Source organism: Xenopus laevis, chromosome 1S (genome assembly GCF_017654675.1).
Source record: "Xenopus laevis strain J_2021 chromosome 1S, Xenopus_laevis_v10.1, whole genome shotgun sequence".
In the NCBI taxonomy this organism is placed as follows: Eukaryota; Metazoa; Chordata; class Amphibia; order Anura; family Pipidae; genus Xenopus; species Xenopus laevis.
The window spans coordinates 151,683,263-151,700,648 of NC_054372.1; the positions used below are offsets into that span (position 1 = coordinate 151,683,263).

Sequence of the window (17,386 nt, forward strand, 5' to 3'; positions counted from 1 at the left end):
ATGAGTACCCATTTTTTCTGGTATTTTTGAGACCTGGGGGTTGATAGGCACAGTGTTACTGCTTAACATATTATATCAAAATCTGATTAAAACCCTTTAAGATCTATGAAAGACAGTGGTGCCCTCTATGTTAGATGCTCATGGTAGTATAGGAGTATAAATAAATGCTTCTAATGATTCTTCATGCAGAGTTTGTGTGAAAAAGACCACACAAGAACGTTTTGCACTGAAAATCCTTGTTGATCGACCTAAAGCCAGAAATGAGGTGAGTTAACCCTTTCATGCAATTCTAAATGCCCTGGTAATTCAATACGTTTGTCATGAATGATTAGCAGACATCCTATTACTTGTATGCAATTTTAAAGCATTTTCAGCCAGTCCCGAATTTATGTATATTTTATTTATGTTTTTAAAGTAATACAGCTGAACATAAATAATGCAAATGGGAAAGTTGCAATTGATAGGAATGAATAATTTATTTATATATGAACTTTTTGTTCCACTTATTTTACCAACAACACGATTAGCTCCCATAACAGTTATGCTTTTCCATGGGGCTCTGAAAGTTTTGGATCAAAGTTTTAGTCACCTTTTTTTTAATAGTCCAAATAGTTATGGAAAAAAACCTGATTTTTCTTATTTTTCATGATTATAAATAAATCTGTTGGCAAGTAAGCCTTGTTGGAATGTGGCTGGAATTGCTCTTAGATAGTACAGGTATGGGATCTGTTATCCGTATTTCCTTTTTCTCTGTGATAATAAAACAGTAGCTTATACTTGATCCAAACTAAGATATACTTGATCCTCATTGGAAGCAACCCCAGCCTATTGGGTTTATTTAATGTTTAAATGATTTTCTAGTAAATTTAAGGTATGTCTGATCCAAATTACATAAAGATCCGTTATCCGAATAACGGGTCCCATCCCCAATGTTGGAAAGAAAAAGTGGCTGGTTGGAACAGTCCTTGGCCAGGACTTAACATTAGAGATCCTCTGTTACTCTGCCAGGTCAATTCGATCCTTCAAAGGCAGATTAATTGAATGACAATATTGACCAAGGTGTGTGTGAGTAAATGAGATAGAGTATAAGCTGTGAATTATCACTTGCAATTTGACGTTACTTTTTATGAAAACTGTAGTTGAGCCTAGCTACCTGCATAGTAAATTGTCATGTCCATGATATGAATTCTTTCTGCAGGTACGATTACACATGTTGTGTGCCGCACATCCTAACATTGTACAGATCATTGACGTGTATGCAAACAGTGTGCAGTTCCCCCATGAGTCAAGTCCAAGGTAAGACCAAGCAACTCATTGATCTTTCTTTTTTTTTCTTTTTTTTTTTCTCTTCTCCCATTGTTATTCTGGTTAAAAAGCAATATTCTTAATTTTTCGTCTTTTGCAGAGATAAAAATCCTAGCAGCTCATACAGATAAAAAAAAATCAAAGAATTACCAGTAGTTACTATAAACTGGGTTGCTGTTTGCCATTATGTAAAGTATCATTATGCAACAAGTTTGAGTATACAAGCATGTGAGATTGTTGCAGCAGTGAACATACCCACCTGTACCGTTTAACTGTTTGTTTCCTTCTTTTCTCAAACAAGGTCTCTTGTTTGGATCCCGATTTGTTTTTTCTTAAGGTACATTTTTAACCTTTCAGGGGATAGAAGGTGTTAACTTTGTGCACCCCATTTCTCTTGCTGCACCTCTTTTTCTGTGTGCTGGGAAAGAATGTGTGCTCCTGGTGATGCGGTTTCTGCGGCTGCTCACATTAACAGAACTTTTAGCGTACCATGACACCCACATTGGTATGATTCTGGTGAATTACACTTATGGAGTCAGAACCTTTCTGGCACCTTTTGGAAATTTAGAATCTTTTTCAATGTGTGAGTTATTTTTTTATGGAGAGTAGCCTACCCTGATGCTCCGATATTTCCTAAGCACTAAAGAACATCCCAGAAAAATGGCTTCTATATTAAAGGAACAGTTCAGTGTAAAAATAAATACTGGGTAAATAGATAGGCTGTGCAAAATAAAAAATGTTTCTAATATAGTTAGTTAGCCAAAACTGTAATGTATAAAGGCTGGAGTGACTGGATGTCTAATATAACAGAACAGAACACAACTTCCTGCTTTTCAGCTCTCTAAGGGGCAGATTTACTAAAGGGCGAAGTGACTTAACACTGCCGACGATTCGCCAGCGTTACCGCTTTCAGGCACTTCGCCTATTTACTAACAGGCGCAACTTCGCTAGTGAAAAAGACAGATGCTCTCGGTTATTCGCACTCTATCACCAGGCGAATTTTCGCTCTAGCGAATGGACGTTACTCTGCAAATTCACTAAGATGCAGATTTTACTGAACGTTACCTCTTTCGCCAGACTTTCCTTCGCCAGCTCAGACCAGGTGAAGTGCAATGAAGTGCATAGGACTTCCTCAATCTTACATCATATATTTTAGTGGAAAAAGTTTCTAAGTCCAAAAAACGCTGGCGTCTTTTCCTTTTTTCTGACTGATAGCCTGCAAAAGTCCTTAAAAATTATTTTTTTTTTTGGGAACTTGGGTTCCCCCATACATTTTGTAACGTGGAACATAAACTATACAGTGGGCTCATGTGTAGGGCATTATAAAAACTCTATTTTCTTTATTAAGGTTCCCTGGACTTTTAATAATGTAATGTATTTGCTGCAACATATACGTCCATCCAACGTTAGCGCATCTTTGCTTTTATTGCCGAAGTAACGCTAGTGTAAATTCGGCGCCCTGGACGCAACTTCGCATTTTAGTAAATTAGCATTGTCTGAGCGAATTTTCGCCTGGTGAAGTGTTGTGATGGCTGCAAAGCCGGCACTGGCAAATTTTCGCTGCTTAGTAAATTTAACCCTAAATCTGAGTTAGTCAGCAACTTGAAGGGGGGGGCACATGGTATTGGTTACTGCCTGGCAACCAGTGGAAACCAAGAGAGCTGCAAAGCAGGAAGTAGTGTTATGTTAAACATCCAGTCACTCTAGCCTTTATACATTACATTTTTGACTAATTATATTGAAAAACATTTTTTATTTTGCACAGCCTATCTATTTACTCAGTTTTTATTTTAAATTGAACAATTCCTTTAATGGAGATATCATACTTCTATTATAGTCTGGCACAAACCTATGTCCTTATTGAATAGGAAGTAATATCTGCAAACTGCTGTTACTTTGTTAGGTGGCCTTATCCTACACTCTTAAATGTAGCAAATTAATGTATAGCTGTATATACTGTAGAGATACAGCTCCAGGCTGCCATTTTCCCGCCTGTTGCAAATCTTGTTGGTTCACCATTATAGTGTCATTTCTCTACCTTCCTTTACTATGTAAAGGGTAAAAAACAGCTCTGCCTACTTGATTCAAATCAGCTTGGGGAGAAGTGCCAGTGCTGTCAATCTGGGGCGCGACCTTGATTAAATAAATTAAATTCCAAAACACCTCACACTTTAAAGGGGAACTATTGCGAAAATGTAAATTTAATATAAGCTTCATCATACTGAAACAAGTATTTTTTAAAAATACAATCAATTGAAAATTCTGCATCGTTTCTCTTCACTATTTCGCTCTCAGCATCTGTTTCTCTTGGTGTCAGATATACATTAACAGTTAGATATATCTTATAGGGGGGCTCCTTTTGGCTAGAAGATGTATTAGAGCACAGTCTATTAAAATCACCAGAAATCCTGTCTCTCTACATGCAGGATTTGTGCAAAAGGCAGTTATTTTATTATGTTTTGTTTGTACTGTAATCAGTTATTTGAGTGAACTCTAATACATCTGTAGGAAAGGAAGCCCCCCTATAAGATATATTGGATCTAAGTGTTAATGACTATCTGACACCCAACTCCATCATGAAGAGAGAATGAAGAGAAAAAGATGCTGAGAAAGGGGTACTGAACATAAACTTGATTGTTTGAGAACCGATGCAGAATATTTAATTGATTGTATTTACAAAGTTTCTTATTTCAGTATGGTGAAGCTTATAATACATTTTCACGAAAGTTCCCTTTTAAATTTTCCAAACCGGTACAAGGAGAATGAGGTCGCACCTACTGTTGAGCAGCATCCGCAGGAACTACATATTCATTGATATTTGACCCATTCTTTAAATTAACACTTTTAAACAGGGCACGGCTCCTAATTGTTATGGAGATGATGGAGGGGGGCGAGCTGTTTCACAGAATCAGTCAGCACCGGCACTTTACTGAGAAGCAAGCCAGCCAAGTAACAAAGCAGGCAAGTTACAGAAGCTTCCTCCAGCAGTCTTGCAATGAAGAACTAAGGCTAAAAGTGCATTAAAGGGACTGAGGCTCTCACATGATCCTATTGCCTGCTTTGTTATAATTTGATTTGTTTTTGCACACTGTCACTTGGATAACTATTTTATTACAGCCACACTGTTGTATTCTATGTGTGTGCAACTTGTTTTATAGGCCTGCAGCACATTGCAAGCCCCTGGTATGTTAGGTATTAATGAATCATGCAATCATTTTTAAAAAAAATGCTACGTTTTGTCTTTTCTCTAGCTTTGAATTGTGGTTGCTTATTTTCTCACCTTTATGATTATAGGATGGTAATGCTATCCTCCTCCGATCTGAAAATGTATGGATTTTGTGCTTCCCCCCCCCCTCACTGTATAAGAAAGCTTACATATCATTACTATATCATTAGCTATATGTCTTTTATAAGCACCCATCTGTTTGGGACAGAAAGGTTAAGTATATCCAGGACAATACAGTTTGGAAGTTTAAAAGCATATTGTGTGGAGAGTAGTAATGAGTTTAGTGTTAATGAAGGACTTAGCTTTCGGGCTGACTTTCATTTTCCTTTTACAGATTGCTTTGGCGGTGAAGCATTGTCACTCAATAAACATTGCGCATAGAGACCTCAAACCAGAGAACCTACTATTCAAGGATAACTCACTGGTAAGACTGTTGCCTTATAATTATAACATTATTACAATGTTCTATAAAGTACAGAATAAATGGACTGGAAATTTTAGATGATACCTTAATGAAATTTGCATCATATTTACACTTATTTTGTAGCTTTATTAAAATATGTTTTGTCTTGCTACAGGATGCTCCAGTTAAATTATGTGATTTTGGTTTTGCCAAAATAGACCAAGGAGATTTAATGACACCACAATTTACCCCATACTACGTAGCACCACAGGTAATGCAAGTGCAAGTTTTATGACCTTTCCCTGTTGTTACTTTTCACTTATGTGCTTAACACAGGGGTCCCCAACCTTTTCTACTTGTAAGAAGGGTTGCCACCTTTAAAAAAAAAAAAAAATTACCGGGCAGTGGTGGGGGCCGGAATTAAGGGTCAGACCTTGATGCAAAAGGGACGGGGCCGTCGGGATGTGCCGCAAAAAGGGGTGGAGCCACGGGGTAGTGCCCCAAAAGGGGCGGGGCCACATCGCCCAAAGCCAAAGAAAATTTAAGTTTTCACTGGCCGGCAAAGGCTTTTGTAAATGGTATTTCAAATTACCGACAACTGCTTTGCCGGTAAATTTGTAATACCGGCCCTGGCAGGTGTTTTACCGGCTAGGCCGGTAAAACACCGGCGCGGGCAGGTGTTTTACCGGCTAGGCCGGTAAAATACCGGCCCTGGCAGGTGTTTTACCGGCTAGGCCGGTAAAACACCGGCTGGGTGGAAACACTACTTGTATATAAATAGAGAAATAGAGTGGATTCGACCAGACTGTTCAATCACTAAGCCTCCGTCCAATGAAGCCAATATCAAATAGAACAAGAAAGTGATGAATTTCAGTCCAACGCAGTGGGTTGCTGCAAAATCAGTGCTTTATTCGACACAACATGTTTCGAGCTAGGCTTTTTGTCAAGTGTAATACAAAAAGGCACCACACAACCCTATATAGTTTTAACCACACCCATCATTAGTAGTAATCGGATGCAGGTTATTGCTGTTAGGTAATTATTCAGCCTGACCCCATTCGAAAAAAGTTATACAGACAATTTACAAAGTCCCATAATGTGTAGACAAGTTTCATATTAATCACAGCACGAAACATATCTGTGCATTTCCAAATCCATAACGTGGACAGTGAATCTGTAAATATGACATAATAAAAATTACTTTAAAACGCTTAAAAACAATTACCTGGGTACTGCTCTAAGAGCCTACCCTTGACAAAGAGCCTAGCTCGAAACATGTTGTGTCGAATAAAGCTCTGATTTTGCAGCAACCCACTGTGTTGGACTGAAATTCATCACTTTCTTGTTCTAATTGTATATAAATAGAGTTTGGGAACAACACAAGCATGAAAACAGTTCCGGGGGGTACCAAATAAGGGCTCTGATTGGCTATTTGGTAGCCCCTATGTGAACTTGCAGCCTACAGAGTCTTTGTTTGCCAGTACACCTGATTTTTATGCAACCAAAACTTTCCTCCAAGCCAGGTATTCAAATATAAGCACCTGATTTGAGGCCCCTGGTAGCAACATCCAAGAAGCTGATGAGCATCATGTTGCTTGTGAACCACTGATTGGGGATCGGTGCCTTAAGATTTTCAGAAACCTCAATGAGTTATTGGCTTTAAAGGAGAAGGAAAGGTTAAAACTAAGTAAGCCTTATCAGAAAGGTCCATCTAAATATACCAGTAAACCCCCAAAGTAATGTTGCTCTGAGTCCCCTGTCAAAAGAAACACTGCATTTCTTTCCTTCTATTGTGTACACATGGGCTTCTGTATCAGACTTCCTGCCTTCAGCTTAAACCTCATTGCCCTGGGCAAGAGCATGCTCAGTTTGCTCCTCTTCCCCCACCCCTCCCTTCTCTACTGTAATCTGAGCCCAGAGCAGGGAGAGACTCAGGCAGGAAGTGATGTCACACCACATTAATACTGCAGCTCCTATTCTAAACAAACAGAGAGTTTCTAGAGCTTTTTACTCAGGTATGGTAAAATATTCTACAGAATAAATATAGCATTCTAGCTTGCACTATTGCAGCTAATCTATTGACAATAAAATGCCTCCGTAGCTTTCCTTCTCCTTTAAACTTTCACTTAATTAGAAACATTTGTTTGACAGTAAAAAAATACAGTTATGGTTGTGCAGTATAATGCTGAACACTTGCCTGTCCATCCTCCCAAAACGTGGGGTCATCTCTTTGCTGCTACAACAGCTAATATTTGGCCATGATCAGTTGTGGACTGTAGAATACTATATGAATATGTGTATACAAGTGGTTAGAGGGCTGGCGGTTTTTGTTGTATTATTTTGAGATGCAATTAACTGCAACAATTTAATAATCTCGGATCATTATAATTTCCACAGGTTTTGGAGGCACAGCGAAGACACCAGAAGGAAAAGATTGGGGTCATTCCTACCTCACCAACACCGTACACGTACAACAAGGTAAATCCATTAACGATTGCCACCCCAGTCTTATAACTGTTCAGTCCAAATTAAAGCTTCTAGTGAGGCCAGTTATATCCTAAATGCATGGGTATCATCTCAGACCAAATGATGGACCTTAAAGGGATTCTGTCACGGGAAAACATGGTTTTTTCAAGACGCTTCAATTAATAGTGCTGGTCTAGCAGAAATCTGCACTGAAATCAGTTTATCTTTTTATATCTAATTTTGAAATCTGATATGGGACTGGACATATTGACCATTTCCCAGGTGCCCCCAGTCATGTGCATTAACTTCAGTCCCCCCCAGCAGCCTAACAATAGAACAATGGGAAGGTAACCAGATAACCCACTGCGACTCCTTCTGTTACATTGAGTTGGAGATACAATAGCCTTTCTGAAAGCAGTTTCATCCTGAAGTGCTTGCTGTTTCTGAAAACACAGGATCAGAGATAACGACCTGAGATGGCTGCCTACACATCAACATACAACAAAAAAAATATACTTGTTGGTTCAGGAATACAATTTTATAGGGTAGAGTGAATTATTTGGAGTGTAAACAATGTAATTTAGAAATAAAAACGTAAGCATAAAAATCACGACAGTATCCCTTTATGGAAGGGTTGCACTAAAAATGTCCAGGTACTGACAGCCTTTTCAACTCGTATATTTAAAACGATTACTGAAACAAAGTTGCCAACCAAGTCTAGCCACCTTGCTAGACTAGTCTATTACCTTGCATTTTTTCTCATCATTTGCAAGAGAAATACATGTACAGTTGAGCTACATTTTCTCACTTAACCAAAACCTTTAAAATTCCAAATTATAATTCTCCAAGCTGCTTTAGTTCTTTTTTAAATCAATTGCTTACATTGCACAGGCAAACCTAGATCTCAGTCTTTATGGTCATCTTCAGTGACTCCTGGATTATTTGCTGGTTAAATGGTAATCACTCATCACTACAACATTAAACGGGCATTTTCTGTTTCTCCCAGAACTGTGACTTGTGGTCCTTAGGTGTTATAATTTATGTGATGCTCTGTGGCTACCCTCCTTTTTACTCCAAACATCACAGTCGAACCATCCCAAAGGACATGAGAAAAAAGATCATGACTGGAAGTTTTGAGTTCCCGGAGGAAGAATGGAGCCAGATCTCTGAAATGGCAAAAGATATTGTGAGAAAGTGAGTTATTTAGTTTTCTTCTACTTACTTAAAGGAACAGTTACATCAAAAAATGAAAGTGTGTTAAAGGAATGACAATATGATATACTGTTGCCCTTTGCTGGTGTATTTGCTTCAGAAACATATTTCTAGTTTATATAAACAAGCTGCTGTGTAACCATGGGGGCAGCCATTCAAAGCTGAACAAGGAGAAAAGGCTCAGGATACACAGTAAATAAAAGATACACTCAGTAGTATACAATGGGATTATTCAGAACGTATCTGTTATCTACTTTGTGTCCTGTGTTTGAATGGCTGCCCCTATGGCTACCTAGAGGCATGATTATATAAACTATAGTTTTGTTTCTAAAGCAAACACACCAGTTTTACCGGTGCAGAGCAACAGTGCATTACATTGTCATTCCTTTAAAATACTTAAATTTTTGGTATTACTGTTCCTTTAAAGGAATTGTTCAGTGTAAAAATAAAAACTAGGTAAATAGATAGGCTGGGCAAACTAAAAAATGTTTCTAATATAGTTAGTTAGCCAAAAATGTAATGTATAAAGGCTGGAATGATTTGATGTATAACATGTCAGTCTAAACACTGCTTTTCAGCTCTCTTGGTTTACACTGACTGGTTACCCTGGCTAGCAGGCAGTAACCAATCAGAGACTTGAGGGGGGGCCACATGGGTCATATCTGTTGCTTTTGAATCTGAGCTGAATGCTGAGGATCAATTACAAACTCACTGAACAGAAATGTACCATGTGGCCCCCCTTCAAGTCGCTGACTAACTCAGAGTTATAGAGCTGAAAAGCAGGAAGTTGCATTCTGGCTGTTTTATTAGACATCTGTTCACTCTAGCCTTTATACATTACATTTTTGGCTAACTAACTATATTAGAAACATTTTTTATTTTGCACAGCCTATCTATTTACCCAGTTTTTATTTTCACACTGAACTATTCCTTTAAGGGCATTCTTGCTTCCTAACTGCTTTCATGGGCCCATATTGTTCAGTTACTGTGGTTATCCCTAGACGTTTGTGTTACCAAAGACTGGCATAGGACTAGCATTATATGAATGCAAGTTGCTCTGTGTCATGTGCCAAGACGTAAAGTCAGGTATGAATTATGTAACACTTACTGGAACGCCTGACCCATGGCTAACTGCATTTTCACATATAAAAAAAAAAATCCTTATTTAGTTTGTACATTTTTCTTTAAAATCAATATAGTTAAATTGTGGGATTTGTGTGTGTGGGATTAGATGCATTGCTATGGCATGTTATGGAACTGTTGATCATCTATACATATATGTAGCTGATTGTCTATTTTTGATATTAATATTGTAAGAAATCTTACTTTACAAGTTTCTGATTCAATTTATAGCTTTGTTTTAAAATTAATCGATTATGGAGACCAATGTTTTCTCTTGTGTGAGATTCAGACTTGAATAGATCAGTGACTTGAGTCTTTACTAAATTCAAAAGAACTCCTCTTCAGGTTACATAGTGGGTATACCTTACAAAATAAACACATTTAGTTAAAAGTTAAATTTCTGGTACAATTCAGTCTCTTCATATATGGAATTAACAGAAAAAAATCCTTTAATATACAGAATTGTATTCCATTTTATTTACCTCATGACACTTATTTAAGACAGATTGCTGCATTGTTGGCTCTAAAAGTCTCGTTTAATTTCTAGGCTACTGAAGGTTAAGCCAGAGGAGCGGCTCACTATTGAAGGCGTTCTAGACCACCCTTGGCTGAACTCAACGGAAGCGCTGGATAACATTCTACCATCTGCGCAGATGATGATGGACAAGGTTTTAGTGCTCAAAACATATTGCTCTTTCTGATAAATTGCATCTTTTCCTTCACGTAGTCTTGGTTCCATGAGGATTTGCTATGCAGTCATTCAAAAATGAAATTACACTTTAAGGGGCAGATTTACTAAGGGTCGAATTTCGAGGGTTAAAAAACCCTCGAAGTAAAATCCTTCGATTTTAGCGCAAAAGGTTTGAGCGATTCGAGCAATTTTAAGCGATAGATCAAATGATTTTTATTCGATCATAAAAAGTGCCCAAAATCTACAATGTCCCCATAGGCTAACATTCAATTTGGTAGCAAAGTATTGAGTCGAAGGATTTTTTAAAGAGACAGTACTTTGATTATCGAATGGTCGAACGATTTCTACTTAAAATCCTTCAAATCATTTGATTCGATCGAATTTGACCAATTCGATGGTCAAAGTACCCAAAAAAAAAAGCTTAGTAAATCTGCCCCTAAATGTTTGCACTGATCGATTGCCCTTTATTGATATACAAAATTTCAGTCTTCACATCAGTAATTTTCTTCATATACAGCTAACTTGGCCATGGTGCACATCTGTAGATTCAAACCGCCTGCTGATTAAGTATATTACAGTTTATCAACATCCAGAGGTTCACAAATTGCAGTTCTCAGTATCCCCCATTCGAAGTAGTTAAACATAATCTGACGAATTGACACAGGTATCAGCTATGATGATAATGCAGCCCGTTTGTTTTTACTATCAGGAAGTTATGAGAATTCCTGCAACCTAACAAAGTGCTGGGAATCCTCCTACATTTAAACTTTCATAAATCATCTCCTTAGTGTTTTCATATAAAAATATCCAAGCCATTTTTTTTTTCATTAAAAGGTCCCTTTTGCAGAGAGCAATGAACTTGTTAGAGGGCATTGGATAGGGTGGTTATGCAGCCTTGCACTTGTCCAGCAAGAGATTTACAGTCTTAATCATCACTTCTAAACCAGACTTCATATAACGGAGTTCAACAGAAAATTTATGCCATCTCAGCATTTCTTGCAGAAATCAGCTTTCTCTTTTTTTTCCACTTAATGTATTATTGCCCTTTTTATATACACAAGGGAACTCATTAAAGATTTGCGGTGTTTCTCATTGCAGGCAGTGGTTGCTGGGATACAGCAAGCTCATGCCGAACAGCTTGCCAACATGAGAATACAAGATTTGAAAGTCAACTTGAAACCATTAAATGTTGTCAACAATCCTATACTGCGAAAGAGAAAGCTGCTAGGGTAAATATTCATGTGTGTTTAGTCTTATTCCTATAGCTTTGGCTCTCTCTGGTTTCTGAAATGCATCTTGACCAAGGTATATAACTTTAAATATATATAACTAAAAATTGATTATATTTAAGGGGAACAAAGGTCTTTTAGTTACATTAATTAATTGTGAGAGAAAGTTCCAAAACATAGTACGAAGTACAAGGATGAGGGTAAAGTAAGGGATATGTATGTGCAGAGCTCTGAAAAAGGGGGAAGCAAAATTAAAGGTAGCGTTTGTATGTAAACTGTGTATTTGCTTTAGAATCACTTTAATATTTAATACAAATAAGTTGCTGTGTAACCATGGTGCAGCCCTTCAATTGTTTGGCTGTTACATAGCAGATAACAAATAAACTTTCTAGTGTACTGGGTTTTAACTCAAATCGAAATGATGTCTCCTTACAGAGCTATAGAATAAAAAAACATTTGCATGTAAATAGAATAGGACACACTGCCAAGAAATGTTTAATTTGTAGTTCCATGATGAATGAATACGAACTTTAAATGATACCTGCAACATAATTTGTACATGGTCTCCTTTTCACCACAGAACAAAACCAAAAGATAATGGTTACATCCAGGATCCTGAAAATGAAATAGAAGACTCAAACATTGCACTGGAAAAACTTCGAGATGTGATTGCACAGTGTATACTACCACAGGAAGGTAATGCTCTCACACACAATCTCTCTATCTCTCTCTATATCTATCATGTAAGATGGTGGCATAAGATAAGGGCTGCTGGAAATATTTTTATACGTGTGCTTTTATTTAAATAAGTGCTTGCAGCTATATTGCTGGCTACTAGCTTTAAAATCAAAGTGCTGTTTTATTGTTATTTATGGGAAATGGTAATTAGTCACCATAGGAACCAGGGGTAATTTTTGAAAATCCTAATGGTAAATGAAAAATAGTTACACAAAAAGTAAAATAAGCAATATAAACATAAGAATACAGTGAAACCTTTTGCAATGGTGTGATTTGTCTCTGCTGCTCATCCCAGAGCAAGATGGAATTTAGTCAAGTATATAATATCTACTATTCAGGAAGCTGGTCAAAGAAAATTGTGGATGTAGGATGAATCCAGGCAGATGTTTGTAGCTGCAAAATTCCTATATTGAGAAAGTGCATCACACAACATGTTTTGGGCAATGCCCTTTATCACACTTGTTACTTGACAGGGGTGAATGTTTGATGGTACACACTGCACAAAGAAAACCAGTAACATTGGGATATTCTTGTGAGCATATACAGCCAACAAGACATTATGGACCTTTCTCAAGGCAACTATACCCACACCCAAACAAGTATAAATAGCCACAGTAGGAAGACATACCACATCAAACATAGATGAACTTGTATTTATAAATAAATGCCCAACCAGGTTGTGGCAAAACAATTAGGCAGTTGAGGGAGCGAGTGAGTATGTATTGATCAACTAATAGAACTGCCGTTGACCCTAAACTAAAATAAAATGTCACACAGGATATATCTAAGTAACCTGTGGTGCACCGTTTGGTTGCAATCCAAACATTTTGCATTCAACTGATGTCTCCATTTTTAGGGCAGTGGCACTTGGTTGCACTCTTGTGGGCAAGAGATAAAACACCTGGAAATACCTTTCCATTGAATATCATTGTAAACACTTTATCCCTGCCAGTGCACTTAAAGGAGAAGGAAAGCTACCAAAGCAGTTTATTGCCAATAGATTAGCCACAATAGTGCAAGGTATAACACTATATTTATTCTGCAGAATGCTTTACCATACCTGAGTAAACAGTTCTAAAAGCTCTGTATTTATTTAGGTTGCCATATTAGCTGGGTGTGACATCACTTCCTGCCTAAGTCTCACCCTGCTCATAACTCTGGGCTCAGATTACAGCAGGTATGGGAACAGGGAGAGAGGAGCAAACTGAGCATGCTCATGCCCTGCCCTGGAGGTTTAAGCTGAAAACAGGAAGTCTGATACAGAAGTCCATGTATACACAATAGAAGGAAAGAAATGCTGTGTTTCTTTTGACAGAGGACTCAGAGCAGCATTGAGGGTTTACTGGTATATTTATATAGACCTTTCTGAAAAAGTTTACTTAATTTTAGCCTTTCCTTCTACTTTTAGGTTTCAATTCTGTTAAATGGTAAAGTATTACTGGGCAGTTTGTCACAAGGTGCAACAAAGCAGCCTGTGTGCCATTGCCCTAAGGAAGCATGCTATGTGCTTTGCTACTTTCAGCCTGAATTTACCTTTTCTTATGAATAGGAGAAAATGAAGATGAGAAGTTAAATGAAGTAGTTCAAGAAGCATGGCAGTATAATAGAGACTGTCAGCTATTGCGAGATACCCTGCAAAGTTTCAGCTGGAATGGTAAGAGATGGGCTTTCCTTCTTCTAGGTAGAAGGCTCAGAATCTGCATCTGCACACTTGTTACCTTTGCCTTATTCTTTCACAATACACTAGTAAATGTATATAACATGGTCTGATGATGATGATGATACAGTAATTATAATTTGGACTTCAAATGGCAGACAGTAGTAATGTGTGGGTTGAATAAAACCCATCTAGTGTTTGGGCTGGGTTAGCCATTTTCTGCCTGTATAGTACCTGCTTTGGAAAGAAAGTTCTTATCACCCACTGTGCAAATGAATATGCCATATAGCTGAAATACAAGTACAGCTATACCAGGCTCACTGTAGAGAATATCCTTCATAAAAGTGCTAGAAATAGCAAATAGGAAATTACACTGTACCAATCACTGTCTTTCAGGGGGAGAGGAAACTGAGATTTGGGTTAAAGTGGACCTGCCACCCAGACACAAAAATCTGTATAATAAAAGTCCTTTTCAAATTAACCATAAAATCCAATTTATATTTTTTTATTAAAGCATTCATAGCTGTTGTAAGCTCATTTAAAAATCTCAGCTGTCAATCAAATATTGTCTGCCCCTCCTCTATGCTTTAGGCAATTACTTTCACTTTCCATTCAGCACTTCCTAGAAGTCACTGCTCTCCACATATTCTCCAGTTCTCTTCACCGTTTAATTGTGTAGCCAGGGCATGGGGATGGACATCAGGTCCCCCATTCTGGTGCACAAACAAGATTCTGAGATGATGCAAGGCTTGTCTTAATAAGTATCCCAAAAATGGCTCCTGCCTGCTTGTTATAATTATGAATTCCCAGACTGAAGGAAACAAGATTCAAATAATTTTTATAATGTGATTAAAGTTTATTTTGCTTGACTAATGTGATAAAATAGGATTTTGAATAATTTTTTTGCGGGACGGGTCCCCTTTAAAGGGAAATAATACTTTCATTCTCTGTTTATTTGCAGTTATACATTTCAGTTCATACGACCATATAACTTATGTTGGCTCATTGTCATTTTCAGGTCGAGGATTTTCAGACAAAGTCGACCGGCTGAAACTAGCAGAAATAGTAAAGCAAGTTATTGAAGATCAAACAAACTCTCAAGAGGATTCACCGTAACTGAAATTATACTTTTTTATTTAATTTTTTTTTTTTTTACTGAAAAAAGAAAAATCTTGCTGCATCTTAATTGTAAATTAATTTTATGTAAATTATATCACTGACTTTCCACATTGCTTGAACATACAGTATATATGTAGATAGAGTTTAACAAACCGGGACACTACTGTACTGATACTTACACATCTGGCAGACTGCTCTCTGCCATTTATCATTTTGTAGTACTCTATGGGCCTGCTATTTTGCCATTTACTAGCCAGTTGGCTGCTACTGACATAACCACAGGTTCAGGCAGGCTGTTTAACTCTATCTGTGCCAGAGAGCACTTTTATAGAGTGACCTTGTTCCCTGCTAGATGTACTTGTGGTGCACAGTTATATCTGGCAGGGAAATAACTCACATACTTGAATACAGACTTATTGAAATGAAACCAGTTTGGTTACACTGGCTACCAGTTTCCTAAGGAATAATTGGAAACGGCACAAGCCTTTGGATCTAGTACCAGCTGCTTTGTAAATGCGCCAGTATATATCAAAAGTATGTAAAAAAAAAATCTTTACTTATTTAAAAAAGGATTGGTAACCTTAAAAAAAAAAGTGATGTAAAATTGCTCAGGCTGTTTTTTCTTGCAATTTACATTAATTATTTGTTCAGTTTCAGAGCCACTTAGGTTTTTATTAACTGAAAATATGATTTTTGTAATAACACTGCCACCTGCTGCTTAGTCCCTGTAACAGAGAAGTGTTTTCATGTTTCTGTGCTCAGGAAAGAGATCAGATGTCCTTTCCAATCACCTTCCTGAGCAGAGCAACATCAGAACAGGGAGTCCTCGAGTTACATACACCCGGCTTACATACAACTCACACTTACATACGGGGGCTGTTACAGTAACATACTATGGTTTGCTTGACTTTTATTCGCATTTAGCTTTAATAAACCACCTCAGCTCTGTTGCGTGTTGTCTCCTGCAGAGCACAGAAAGGTAAACATAAATACTATGTTAAGACAGACGTCTGTCTAAGTTGCATTTAATAAGTAAATGTATATGTTTCAACTTACATACAAATTCAACTTAAGAACAAACCTACAGACCCTATTTTGTACATAACCCGGGGACCGCCTGTATATCTCTTTGGACTGTGCAGTCAACTGACCAGCAGGTGGCACTGTTACTAAATCCATTAAATTGACAGTTAAAAACTTGTATAGCCCTGAAATTGAAAAAAATAAATAATGTTAATTGCAGAAGTGCTTAGAAAAACCCTGAGCAATTTTACATTTAGTTTTGTAAGGTTTACTTATCCTATAAACCATGTTTTTACTGGCTGCCCTATAGATTTTCTTTGCTGAAAAAGTCACAGGTTGCTATTTGAACCCACAAGATGACACTGTTGTGTATTTTTCTGTGAATGACATAGGGACGGTATGATGGGAGTCCTTTTAATGTACAAAGTTTGATTTGAACAATTCCGGATTTTAGTTTACTTTTGCTGCAGAACTTTAAGCTTTAAACTCTTTGCTGCTAGTAATGGCTGTATTTATTATGGCTCTGGCAGTTTGTTTCAAGCTTCCCTGACAAACGATAGGGGTTTCTAATTTTTACTTTTTTTTTTTTGAAGAATACATTTTAGTTTTCTATTTTAAAGTATTTTTATTTAATATAAAATATGCATTTGTCTTGGTGTGCCTAAACATGCAGTGCTGAGCTGCAGACTAAAGTGCCAATTTAGTTTTATAGCGGCAAAATGCTACTCTGTAATGTCCGTTAGTTTCTGGTGTTGCGCCCATGTCATGATGCCCCTAGATACTCTCATTTCCACACAACTCACAGATGCGACATTGGCCTGATCTTTATATCTTACTGCTGTCTTGTTTAATATACATGTATGGGAAACCTGTTACCCAGAAAGCTCTGAATTATGGAATGGGCGTCTCCCATAGACTCAACCTTATCCAAATAATCAAAATTTAAAAAAAAAATATTTTCTTTTTCTCTGTAATAATAAACAGTACCTTGTACTTGATCCAAACTAAGATTTAATTGATCAATATTGGAAGCAAAACCACCCTATTGGGTTTATTTCGTGATTAAATGCTTTTCTAGTAGAAGTATGAAGATCCAAATTCCAGAAAGACCCCTTTGCTGGAAAACCCAATGTCCCAAACATTTTGGATACCGGTCCCATACCTGTATGAGCTCCATGATATGCGCACATCAGGC

The 17,386-nt window shown here is 37.4% G+C and overlaps 1 protein-coding gene across 2 annotated transcripts in view; it reads left to right on the forward strand.

Moving 5' to 3' along the window:
• The window catches only part of mapkapk5.S (mitogen-activated protein kinase-activated protein kinase 5 S homeolog), a 38,190-nt gene extending 21,500 nt beyond the window's left edge, over nt 1-16,690 (forward strand). Inside the window, exons 3-15 of one of the 2 annotated variants that reach the window (XM_018244219.2) lie at nt 190-265; nt 1,199-1,296; nt 1,607-1,642; nt 4,158-4,266; nt 4,866-4,955; nt 5,110-5,205; nt 7,332-7,412; nt 8,407-8,594; nt 10,282-10,402; nt 11,524-11,654; nt 12,235-12,350; nt 13,942-14,046; nt 15,068-16,690. In XM_018244219.2, coding sequence (XP_018099708.1) covers nt 190-265; nt 1,199-1,296; nt 1,607-1,642; nt 4,158-4,266; nt 4,866-4,955; nt 5,110-5,205; nt 7,332-7,412; nt 8,407-8,594; nt 10,282-10,402; nt 11,524-11,654; nt 12,235-12,350; nt 13,942-14,046; nt 15,068-15,165 — 1,345 coding nt within the window. In that variant the 3' untranslated portion in view covers nt 15,166-16,690. The remainder of the gene's footprint in view (nt 1-189; nt 266-1,198; nt 1,297-1,606; nt 1,643-4,157; nt 4,267-4,865; nt 4,956-5,109; nt 5,206-7,331; nt 7,413-8,406; nt 8,595-10,281; nt 10,403-11,523; nt 11,655-12,234; nt 12,351-13,941; nt 14,047-15,067) is intronic. The other variant, XM_018244220.2, reaches the window with a different exon arrangement.
• Nucleotides 16,691-17,386: the final 696 nt, after the last annotated feature.